Consider the following 12,113-nt stretch of genomic DNA (forward strand, 5'->3'; position numbering starts at 1 on the left):
TACGCTTACTTTGGGACTAGATGGCGATGTGTGTATTGTCGTAGTATATTTATTAATTTATTTATTTATTCTGAGAGGAAACCCGTGGCTTGTAGTGAGAAATGGGTTGATATTGAGGAGTTACTTTACTATCATCATTAAAGCCCATCAAATCGCATTGAAGCAGCGCAGAGGGTTTAACCCTTCACCCCTGTAAGAGAGGCCTACGCTCAGCAGTGGAATGCAGTAGTAGTACTACAAATGTATTAGTAGTAGTACTACAAATGTATTAGCAGTAGTACTACAAATGTATTAGTAGTAGTACTACAAATGTATTAGCAGTAGTACTACAAATGTATTAGTAGTAGTACTACAAATGTATTAGTAGTAGTACTACAAAAGTTAGTGTCATATGCATATCGTCTGCGGAAAGTACCGAAGTCATTAGTGGGATTGAGTATACGCTTTTATAATATGATTCCTAAGGTAATTTTGGACCTGCCAAAGTTTAAAGGATATGTCAAAACACATTTATTACAGCGAGGTTACTATATAATTGATGAATTGTTTAATGACAAGGTTGCTTGGAAGCATCCGGCTCCGCTTTCACAGAAGATAGAAAAATGAAGATTGAAATGTAAAATGTAAATAGTTGATGCTGAGTTTATTGCCAGCTTCTTCTCGGTAGAATCTGCCTTCCGAACCGGTGGTAGAGTCACTACATACAGGTAGACTTGACGTTTCAAAAGTTCTTATATTAGGCCTAATATTATTAAATTTAGAAATTAAATTTAAAGAATAATTAATTTTAGAATTTTGCACTAAAAGGCTGAAAAACGTGATGATAAATAAATCACAACGAGAGAAGTCACTGGAATTACAAAAAAACTTACAATTTTTAACATAGAAGTTCCTGCAAGTCCCCAGCCGCGGCATTCCGATCCTGGCATCGATAGAGGCCACTAGATCAGCTCGAGCGCACCTAGCGCTTCGCCTCAGGGCTCTGTCTCTGACCCCGACGGCTAGGGCTACGCCCTCGGCGCGTAGGGCGTCTTGGACGGCCCGGGCTGCACTTCCCCGCACTAGGACCACTTTGGGGCGGAGCGCTGATATTCGAGCGGCGCATCGGACTAGATATTCTTGTTCCTATTAAATTGAAAACCAATTGCATTGTTAATGCAAGTGGCGTAAAGTCGGAATAGTTAAGCAGTGATTTGCCACACTTCAACCAAATGAACCTTTCAAATGTCAACGTAAAACACTGCATAACAATTCCAACCGCTATGCCACTTTTATTAATAAGGCACCATGGAATCCATTAGGGTATTAATAAAATTCCTGACGTATTGCCATAGTATATTTATTTATTTATTTAATTCAACAAACATTCGCATTTATAATTTTAGTATGATACATGGAGCAGAGCACAAGAAGGGGCTATTTATTTAGTAGTGGTAGAGGTTTTGGTCACAGGGCTCGTCCGGGGAAGTATTATCGTCATGCTCAATTGTGCCGCTAAGCAGCATTTTTCCAATGCTGAGTTGCGGGTTGAGGGGTTGCCGGTGGGATTACAGGCACATGTGACTTAACACCTACGCCTCAAATTGATGGTCACAGGGCGGCATGTTGCAGGACGTGCTCCTGGCATGCCCTTTGAAGTGTCGCTCTGTTTATAGGTTAACATATATTTTTAAGAAATTGTAAAAGACATTTTTTAGCTAATAGTTCAAAAATGCCACTGTTTGATTAAGATTGTCTAAATATTTTTACATTAAGATTAAGTAGTTGAATAAATTTTTTTTTTTTTTTTTTTTTTAAGATATAAACTTGCGAACCTGCCATCCCCACCATGAACGCATAGTTTCTAAGGGGATTGATAATTATGTTGGAAAAATATTTGTTACTTTTATTTTGAACAATAAATTAAAAAAAAAATGGCGACGATTTTCCACTTACCATCAAGTGGGCCATCTGCTTGGTTCGTCAATTATTACTATATAATAAAAATAAAAAAAAATAAAAAAGTTTTTTGTAGTTATTATGTATTCGAAAGGAATCAAAATTCATGTAGACCTTATTACAGGCACTTACGAAGCGTTCATATATTTAACACGTTCTGTAATGTTAGTGATGGTGATAATTGCATTCGCTAACTTAAAACTGAAGCTAGGAGGGTTCCAAACGCGTCCTGTAAAATATAGTATGTATGTACATGCTCGCTCAGGTTGTCTTTGAAAGATCACTTTTAGTGATAAGGCCGCCTTTGCACCCTAGCACTAAGTACTATTAGTATAAGTAGATACCTTGTAAATTTTGGGTAGGCATTGCATTTGTGCCTGTATGAAGTGCGCGCCACTGCCATCAGTGGTCATATATCAATTTCATTCTCACCTGCATGAGAAGTGGCTCCAACGACGTGAGCTTCCCCTCCACTCTTTGGTACGCAATCGAACAATCCAGAAGTAAAACCGTAGGATTTGATATGTGTTTTGGCATACCTCTGTAAGAAAACCGTTTTCTATAATATTATTCACCATATCTACCGGCCCACTATAATATCCTACCCTCACGGGTCTCCTCCCACAATGAGAAGGGGTTAAGGCCGTAGTCCACCACGCTGGCCCAGTGCGGATTGGTGGTATATCTATTAAAACACTGTTTTTACCGCGACTTCTCTTTTGGTAGGCCGAGTTCGAATCCTAAAACATCGTGAGGAAACCTGCATGCCTGAGAGTTCTACATAATGTTCTCAAAGGTATGTGGAATCCACCAATCCGCACTGGACCAGCGTGGTGGACTACGGCCTTAACCCCTTGTCATTAAGGCAGGCAACCCGTACCCTGTAGTGGGCCGTTAATGGGTTTATACGCGACATCGTACCGGAACGCTAAATCGCTTAGCGGCACGTCTTACTTAGTTATTTACTTATCTTACTAATATTGTTTGGAACGTCTTTTTTACAAGCCCATGCCTGCAATCTCACGTGGTGGTAAGAGTGAGTCTAAGATGGTAGCGGGCTAACCTATTAGGAAGTATGGAAGTCATACCCCTAATCGGCTTCGACGCGTCTTCGCACCGGAACACTGAATCGCTTAGAAGCCCGTCCTTGTCGGTAGGGTGGTATCTAGCCACGGCCAAAGCCTCCCTGGTGGGGACCAGACTAGAGAAAATTCAGAAATTATAAATTTGTTTTTGGAATTTGCCGGAAATCGTACCCGGAACCTGTTACTCCTACTTAAAAAATCTCTGTTATTACGATATAAATTTATCTTACTAGACCTTATAAATAAACGTGACAAAGTGACGAAATTGTGCTTAGACTAAGCGAATATAACAGAGTTTGTATTAAACGTAAGCTTATAGAAAAGTCCTATTATAGTATAAAGGACTACGTAAACGATAAAAAAGCTTAGGTGTAAATTATTGCTCTAACCAGGTTGCTCTTCTAATGATTAAAAATGACATTGTGAGATGGTGATAACAAAAAAAAAACACCCGGCTAAGTTTGTTGTTGGCTTCTTCTTAGACCGGGACGCGTTTGGGACCCTCGTAGCTTTAGTTTTAAGTTTACGAATGTGGTTATCGCCATCATCTCACTACCGTGTAATTCTTATGTACGCATCAAAAGTGCCACCTATGGGCCTACTTGAATAAAGATATTTTTGACTTTGACTTTGACTTTGAGAGCGGACAGCAGCGTCCTCTGTACTAGTACTACCTAGGTGGTAGTAGTACTACAATCAACCCGTCTGCCCGGCGCGGTATTATGAAACTCGCCCTGTGCCCTTTAGATTCATAAGCATTTAAAACGAGCTGTGTCACGTTTATAAATAAGACTCATGATATCAAAAAAAGATTCAAACCTGTGAGCAACATTTTTAGTCATAACGACTCCCTGTATAACGCAACTGTCTGACATGTTCCCACCGGGTACCTTTTTGACTTGGACGTAGTTTCGCACGTCTATATCGTTGCTTAGCATGTCTGAAAATTTAAATGATTATATTATAAGGTTGAGAAAGCATCTTAAAAGGTCGCTTTCCCAACGTCCGCTGTCTAACAGCGGTGTTTGTAGTGCAAATGATTTTGATAATATATTTGTAAACTTTACGTTATTAACTTATACGGACATTCAATTATATTAGTCTATATTTTTTACCATGTTACCTTCAATTTGCTTAAACAAGAACAATGGATCCATAATTGAACCTTGGGACACACTATTTCAAACAAAAAAAATATAATCTCAATTTAATATTCCAATATTTCAAATAAACTATGTAGGTATTTATTTTGTTATAATTAAAATTCTTAATAACCAAAATATAAAGTACTGGACGTCGTGAACTATAGAATCAAAGGCTTTTGATAAATCTTTACAAAGACAATCGCTTACCGGGCGCTGTGATATCTGCCGCGTGTACACACAATGGGTATAGAGCATCGAGCCACGCGGCTGGTAAAGCCTCTCTCGCCAACCATTGTCGCATTAACAGTTTAAGATGCTCTTCACCAGATTCTTCGATCGCTTTACAAACTTGTTTTGTATCACTGCCGGCTACAATGAAGAAACGAATAAAGACACAACAAACAACATATTATTCTTAAGAGTCTCTCTTCAAACGAAATTCTATGAAAATTCTGGCAGACTGAACTTTAGGCAGCTCTTAATAGTGACCGGGTGTTTTACTAAACTTCTGGCGCACCTATACGGATAGTAATAACAATAATTGTTTAATTCCGGTACTTTTTTAACGTGTATATCTCAATATACACGTTAAAAAAGTAGCACAGTATTTTGAACGATGTCAAAAATAAGACATGAAAACAATAAAAAACAAATACAAATAAAATATTATAAATGACCCCAAAAGAGGGTTCGTACCCGTATAACCTACTATTTACGGTTTCCGTCGCAATGCACGGCGAGCCAGCTCTTTACGATAGAATTCTCCGGATACTCGATGCATACACCGAGGATTTCGTTCTTAGTATTGCGTATACGGAACCAGAAGACCAGATCTAATAAGCGCGAAATAGTCTGGTATTCTGGCATCGGCATACATCGGCAAACATGAGATGTTCTTCTCATTTGATAATTTAACATTGTGCGGGAAGGCTGCTTGAGAGTATACAAGTAACATGGGACGTAGAACCTTGAATATAAAAAATTCAAATATCTTTTGGGTAATAAAATGATACTAACTTTCATTATGGTCCAAAATAGGTTGGTCATCTTCACTGGTAGGTGTCGATTTTGGTTCTAAAAATATAATATAATTCATGAGAGCAAACTTCAGGCAGTCAAGTAAGATTGTGCGATCGTAAAGTTTAAAAAAATAACTGTTTCGGATATTCTACCGACAGACTCCAAGGATTAAAATTTTCAAAATATGTTTGTTCGTATAACTATAAAATTAAGATCTGTTATGTTTAGTATAACTATAAAATTAAGATCTGTTATGTTTAGTTTAACTATAAAATCAAGATCTGTTATGTTTAGTATAACTATAAAATCAAGATCTTTTATGTTTAGTATAGCTATAAAATCAAGATCTGTTGTTTAGTATAACTATAAAATCAAGATCTGTTATGTTTAGTATAACTATAAAATTAAGATCTGTTATATTAGTATAACTATAAAATCAAGATCTGTTATGTTTACTATAACTATAAAATCAAGATCTGTTATGTTTAGTATAACTAAAAAATCAAGATCTGTTATGTTTAGTATAACTATAAAATCAAGATCTGTTATGTTTAGTTTAACTATAAAAGCAAGATCTGTTATGTTTAGTATAATTATAAAATCAAGATCTGTTATGTTTAGTATAACTATAAAATTAAGATCTGTTATGTTTAGTTTAACTATAAAATCAAGATATGTTATGTTTAGTATAACTATAAAATTAAGATATGTTATATTAGTATAACTATAAAATTAAGATTTTGTAACATCATACCGGTTTTCGTTGCTTTGATTAATCTCGCTGAACTGTTTCCAAGGTTTAGATCTAGGCAGTACGAAGACACGCTCTCCACAAGTCTGTTATTGCATTCCTCTGCTGAAATAAATACACACGTTTTTGTTTTCTACTAGACGTTAGCCCTTGATTGCAATCTCATGGTAGCGGGCTAACCTGTTCGGGAGTACGTATTACTTTCATTCTTAATTTATTATTGGTATTTTAAGTATAGGAAAGAAATTATATTACATACAATTATGAACATATTTTTGTCTAAAGGCTCTGTACACGATTAAGATTAATTTTTCCAAGCAATCAGGTAAAATTTTCTGGACAGTATCAAATGTCTAATATAAGTCTGTTAATTTTATATGGACATCTTAATATTGAACAGAAAAAATGGAAATTAAAGATCACGCAAAATTTTAGGGTCGCGTTTTCCTTGGCAACGTTCTTTCTAAAATTAAATCAGAGTGCAAAGGGAGAGATTTTCTAGAAACGTTTACTTATTCGATTGCGTGAAAGTTACCTACGATTTATATGGTATCGAAGAAGCGATCTAGTTGGCAGTAATGTTTTCCAGTATAGCAATTTATTTAATTAAACACCCAAGGTAATCGTTACAGATAGGCACCGAGTACAAATCTCTGCGGTTTTTTCGGTGCTTTTATACTAACAATTTTGATGTGTTTGTTTTATTTGATAAATAAAATAAAAATAAAACTTTATGGCGCTACTACTGTCCCATATAAATAGTAGATAACTTTCACGCGAATAAGTAAGCGGCTGCAGAAAGTCTCACTGTGGTCATTTCACTTTGAGGATATGACTGTAAGATATGTTGAAAACTTTAATCGTTAACTTAAAACCAAAGCTAGGCGGTTTCCATACGCGCCCCGGTCTATAGTCGCCCAGAATAAATTTAGTCAGGATTTTTTTGTTATCACCATCACACAGTCAATTAATACGTAGCTACAAAAGCTAAGATAGGTAAAAAAGGGGGTATATATTGTTCTAACTTTATGTTAGAGCAATATATTTTATCGTTCATGCAATCCTTAACATTAGGATTTAAATAGGATTTTTCTATTAGCTTGCGTTTTATATAAACTTCAGAGACATCAAGATATACCTGGTGTATCAGTGGAATCGCTCTCTCGCCGCAGTTGTATGGGGCGGTAGAGTGCGTAATCGGCGAATTGCACCGGCTCCGTCATCCGCTCTATATACCCGTTGCTCAACAGGCTTTGACATAAGATCGTTGCCTGCGCCCTGCCGTTTTTATTAATGCGAAAATAAACACCATATTCATCGGAAATATCCATTTTTCGGCGTATCCATACTAGATATATTTGTCATTACTTCACGACTCCATCTTAGCGACCAATCGAACTTGACAATTCCCACGGGATTTGTAAGAAACCGCAATGAACGCAGACTCAGAACGCGGGCGACCGTATACAGCGTTAAATAAAAGCAGAGCACCGGTAAAATATCCTCAATGTTTCGATGATCTCACGGGTTTAAAAAACATATAAAAATCCCACAACCAAAAAAGATAGAACACCGGAAAAATATTCTCAATGTTTCGATGAGCTCACAACGAATGCAATTCGCATAGATAAGAGCTCCTAAAAATATCTGATAACTCCTAATCTAATTAAATTCATAGGAATTATCAGTCCAATGAACAATATCTGGACCCACCTGGTTTTCTGTGACGTGTTCTCCATGATCCACTGCATAACGTCGTAACCACGCCACACGCTGTTGTATCTCATAAGGCGATACCTAAAGTAAGAAGTATGCAGTAGTACAGGATCATAAATATATAATAGGGTTGGTTTTGCCCATAATCACCATTTCAAAATTCAAAATTCATTTATTTCAAGTAGGCCTACTTTATAAGCACTTTTGAAACGTCAAGTATGTTTGTTTGTAGTGACCCAACCAGTGGCGTGCACTACATACATGCCCAAAAGCACTGCATACCCTATACTTTATATATAACTCGTATAGGAGCAGGATTTTTGCCGTTTCATGCAATCTTCCTGATGTATGCATAAAATAAATAAATAAGCCATTTAATCCCAAGTAACATATTAAACATCGAATTACAAAAAAATGAAGAAATAAACAAAATAAAGAGAATCTAAGTAATAAACATGCATTAGTTAGTAACTTGGGCTTTAACAAAAAAAGTTTTAAATAAAATTCAGATTTTTCAAAGAGCGACTGAGCGAAGTATGCTTGGCTTAAGATTAAGTGACCGCCAAAGAAACGCAGCAATAAGAAAGAAAACACAGTTAGTTGACGCCGCAGAACTGGCGTGCAAACTGAAATGGCGATGGGCGGGTCATGTGGCGCGCTCAAGAAACTCAGTAGAGGGTAGTAGTACCACAGATCACGCTGCTGCCCGTTCTCAGTTATATTTACATAGTCGTCTCGTACAACACTCGCAGGAAGAGGAGGGGTGGGCGACAATTATGTTCGTCATCACACGGCAATACAGGATAAAAAAAAATATTTTTTTTTATTCATTAATTGATGACACGATGAACTTTGAAGTTATCTAAAATGTCATCAGAACATTTTTTTCTGTCTTAAGCCCTTAACTGAAATCTCGCCTTATGTAATTATGTGTGATGTCTAAGATGTTTACGGGTTAACCTGTTATAGGTATGGTAGTTATATTAAACCTATACCCCTAATCTGTTTCTAAATCTCTTGGCGGCATGTCTTTGTCAACAGGGTGGTGGTAACTTGCCATAGATAAAACCTCCTACAAGATAATATTATGGCTGTTCCTCTTTTTAAGTATTTAAAAAAATAAAACTGACAGAGGCTGTATTGTCAATCAGCTTTGCCTGTCCAGGAGGGGATCAATTAAAAAGCAACAACAATCAAATTGACAGATACGGAATGTGACTTTGTTTTATTCAATGTAGAGAAGAGATAAACATCTTAATAATCTGCAGTTTCTGAATAATTAAAATCAAAGATATCATGTTTATTATGAGTTTTATCTTATTTTGTGATACATTTTTCAAGCAAATTAAAAGCAAAGGGCCTAATGTGGCTAAAACTTTGAATTTAAAAAAAAAGTGTGTGTCAGCTCCGACGCACGACTGGAGTTTACTCCTTAAGTACCATTGTCGAAACATACACAAAAAGTATTTAGCTGAATAAAGAGTAATACCATATGAAAGGGTAAATTAAAAATCCTGTGCAATTTATTGACACACGGCGGAAGTGTAACTTCTTAAAAGTAGCCTACGAGAGATTGAGGTGGATGTAGAGTATCAGAACTATTAGGATAAATATAATGTTAATTATTTAGTTTCCATGGTAACAAGAATAGGAAAAAAAATGTATAATGTTTTCTATCTCACTCTGTCCCATATATTTATGTGTTTGTTTCTTTACCTAGATAATATTCGGTTTCCTTGGTAACTTAAATAGGAAAAATAAGTTAATTAAACGAAAGCGACGTTGCATGTTTGCGCATCACAGTTGCCGGGCATGCAACGTCGCAAAGCGAAAACTTAACGAGGTCATTCATCATTAGATTTTACTCACATTTTTCTCATACCGGGAGCCTTATATATGAAAATCGATTCTTAAGGAGTAAACTCCAATAATGCAAGACACGTTTAAATAGCTCACCTGTGTTGTTGAGTTGGCAGTGCATAGTACAACTGTCGGAATACATCGTGTAAAGCCTCTTTAGTAGAACTCCGTACTTCACACGGCTCTTGCTCCCGAGCGAACATGAAGTCCCTGTTCTTGTTTTGCTGAGCTTTGTTTTCGGGGAATTTGACCTGCAAAAAAATCATTATCATCTTATCATAATCATAAAAGTCCCAATACTCACAAGTGACAACCTACATCTGGGACTCTTAGATGGAAAGAGTTCTAAATGACAAGGGCTCTTGTAATTGTTTTGTTATGCATGTATTTAATAAAATTGTGACACATTGGGTGGGTATGGATGAAGAAACCTACTTTAAGAGAAATGAACAATGGAGCAAAATGAATAAAGGTTTAAGTTTTATTTGACATAGGGACTTCCAGTAAAACTGGGGCCTTACTTCCTTCGAAAGTAAAACTATTAAAATAATACTATTTTAATATTTTTTGATCCTCTTGGTCCAGAAAAATAATTCTTATTTTAGGGACATCAATGCATCTCATATAAAACTGTAATTTTAAAATAATATTGCTTTAAGAGATGGCATTAAGTAGTGGTATGCTTGGTGTTTTTGACCAGGGTAGGCATAAAGCAGGAACATTGCATAAAACCACAGCTTCACTAGGAGACTACTGAATAGTAGGCTTTATTTTATTGAACAGCTGCTACCCTAGGACCGAATTAATCAGAAATCAGAAAATGGTTTTACCTGTAAACTCTCTTGCAGGCTTCTGAGATCGGGTGAGATATCGCCGGTCATGTCGTTCTCGCGCAAGTACGTGAGTACTACGTTGCAGCAGTACGTGCACACGCGCAGACCTCCGGCACAGCCGAATATTTGCCCTGAAGATAGAATAAGAAAGTCGGTGGTATTTTCCCGGACTATTTCTGTCACAAAAAGCATGTTTATGTTAGTTAAAAAAAAGCATTTACTGAATTGTCTTCACAAGCTAAAAAATTCAAAACTTAGATAAGGTATGAAGAGTTATAATGTTACATGAATTATCATAATTAAACTATTGACGCCCACAGCTAAACATGGGTATTTTGTAGAGTTCACAAAATTCGAGTTCATTGGGGGTCGAGCAACACTGCCCGTAACTATATTCCGTAATTCCAGCAATTTGAGACCCAAATGTTCATTAGCTTTGTGAACAATGTTTCCCACCCATTGAGACTTCAGCTTTGAGACTTTTTGAACTATGTCTGTAACTTTGTTTCTTCTACGAATCAACTGGATCATGTACAAGAGATACTTCAAGCATAGATCTTTCTATTGGCGTAGTGACATAGTAAGTGGCAAAATTAATGTTCGAAGTCTACGAGCCCTATCTAACAAATACATTTAATTTTACCTGGTACACGCTGGCTGCAACAGCGTGAACAAAATATCTGTCCGCACACTCTACAATGGTGCCTCCTCCTCAAGGCACTAAATCTTGCAGCACATTCATAACACTCTCTTGATATGTCATCAGGCATCCAATAACGAGCTAGTTCTGTATCAGCATATCTGGTGCCTCCCTGAAAAAAACCCCATTTTGGTTTCATCTTCTTTAAATTGAAGTTTTCTGGTCCACAATTTCAAAAGCCTTCGTGACATGTGCCACTTTCTTTAGATCTAGGTAATGGTTGGACAATGAAAAGTCCGGTCCACTGACTATACATTGTCCAACCAAAGCTTCTTTTCTGCGCAAATTCGTGGACATTAGTTCTCTGCCATTTGTTTAGGTTTATTTGAATAAAGAAAGTATACTTTGCATAAGATAATAAGTATTGTAAAATATTCTTAAAAATAGTAAATACTATTATTATCAGATAGCAAAACAAAACCAGATTTTATAATAGACAATCAATTCTCATTAAACCACGTATGGATTAATAGAACTTTTTTTTTCTAATACATGATGAAACACGTTTACTAATTTAAAAACTATATCCACCAGATAAGGATGTATGTAATCTATGAGTATGCAGTGCCTTATTGGTGCTTAAAGTAACAAACCTCTAATGAAAAAAATGTTAGGTTCCTTACCCCTGAACCCAAAGCAGCAAGACCGCTAATCCTTTTCAAAACATTTGGCAAACTCCTGCCTTCATATTCCACCACATAACTCCCTGTTTCTGTTCTAGAATCATCAAAATCCTTATCCTGATCATCGACCAATTCATCAACTTTCTCATCGCCTTTTTCCTGGTTTTCATCAGGTTCACTTGGTGTAAAGATAGGAAACTTCCACAGTTTGTTCAGAAAAGTTGTAACACCACTCTGACTCGATTCTGACTCGAAACGAGGAAACTCTGTGAGTTGAGAGGTATCGTACTTCTCCATTGTTAAGAGAATACAATACTTTCAGCAAAAAAAATTAGAAAATCCTTTGCGGAAACCATAGGAAATTGCCAATTTTAAAATAAAGGAGATCAGATTTATGATACTTTGTTTTTTGTTGTGAATAGTATTCATAGATCACCTGACA

At 36.4% G+C, this 12,113-nt stretch overlaps 1 protein-coding gene across 2 annotated transcripts in view; it reads right to left on the reverse strand.

Annotated features, from left to right (window-relative positions):
* Window positions 1-12,077, reverse strand: part of LOC120630373 (putative 1-phosphatidylinositol 3-phosphate 5-kinase) — a 40,682-nt gene extending 28,605 nt beyond the window's left edge. The window contains exons 1-12 of one of the 2 annotated variants that reach the window (XM_039899587.1): window positions 11,672-12,077; window positions 10,992-11,160; window positions 10,346-10,479; window positions 9,612-9,766; window positions 7,653-7,736; window positions 7,078-7,217; window positions 5,943-6,041; window positions 5,186-5,242; window positions 4,376-4,537; window positions 3,843-3,963; window positions 2,371-2,479; window positions 873-1,125 (exon numbers count right to left, since the gene is read on the reverse strand). In XM_039899587.1, coding sequence (XP_039755521.1) covers window positions 873-1,125; window positions 2,371-2,479; window positions 3,843-3,963; window positions 4,376-4,537; window positions 5,186-5,242; window positions 5,943-6,041; window positions 7,078-7,217; window positions 7,653-7,736; window positions 9,612-9,766; window positions 10,346-10,479; window positions 10,992-11,160; window positions 11,672-11,968 — 1,780 coding nt within the window. In that variant the 5' untranslated portion in view covers window positions 11,969-12,077. Of the gene's footprint in view, window positions 1-872; window positions 1,126-2,370; window positions 2,480-3,842; window positions 3,964-4,375; window positions 4,538-5,185; window positions 5,243-5,942; window positions 6,045-7,077; window positions 7,218-7,652; window positions 7,737-9,611; window positions 9,767-10,345; window positions 10,480-10,991; window positions 11,161-11,671 lie in introns of both variants that reach the window. The other variant, XM_039899586.1, reaches the window with a different exon arrangement.
* Window positions 12,078-12,113: the final 36 nt, after the last annotated feature.

This window comes from Pararge aegeria, chromosome 16 (genome assembly GCF_905163445.1).
Source record: "Pararge aegeria chromosome 16, ilParAegt1.1, whole genome shotgun sequence".
Taxonomy (NCBI): domain Eukaryota; kingdom Metazoa; phylum Arthropoda; class Insecta; order Lepidoptera; family Nymphalidae; genus Pararge; species Pararge aegeria.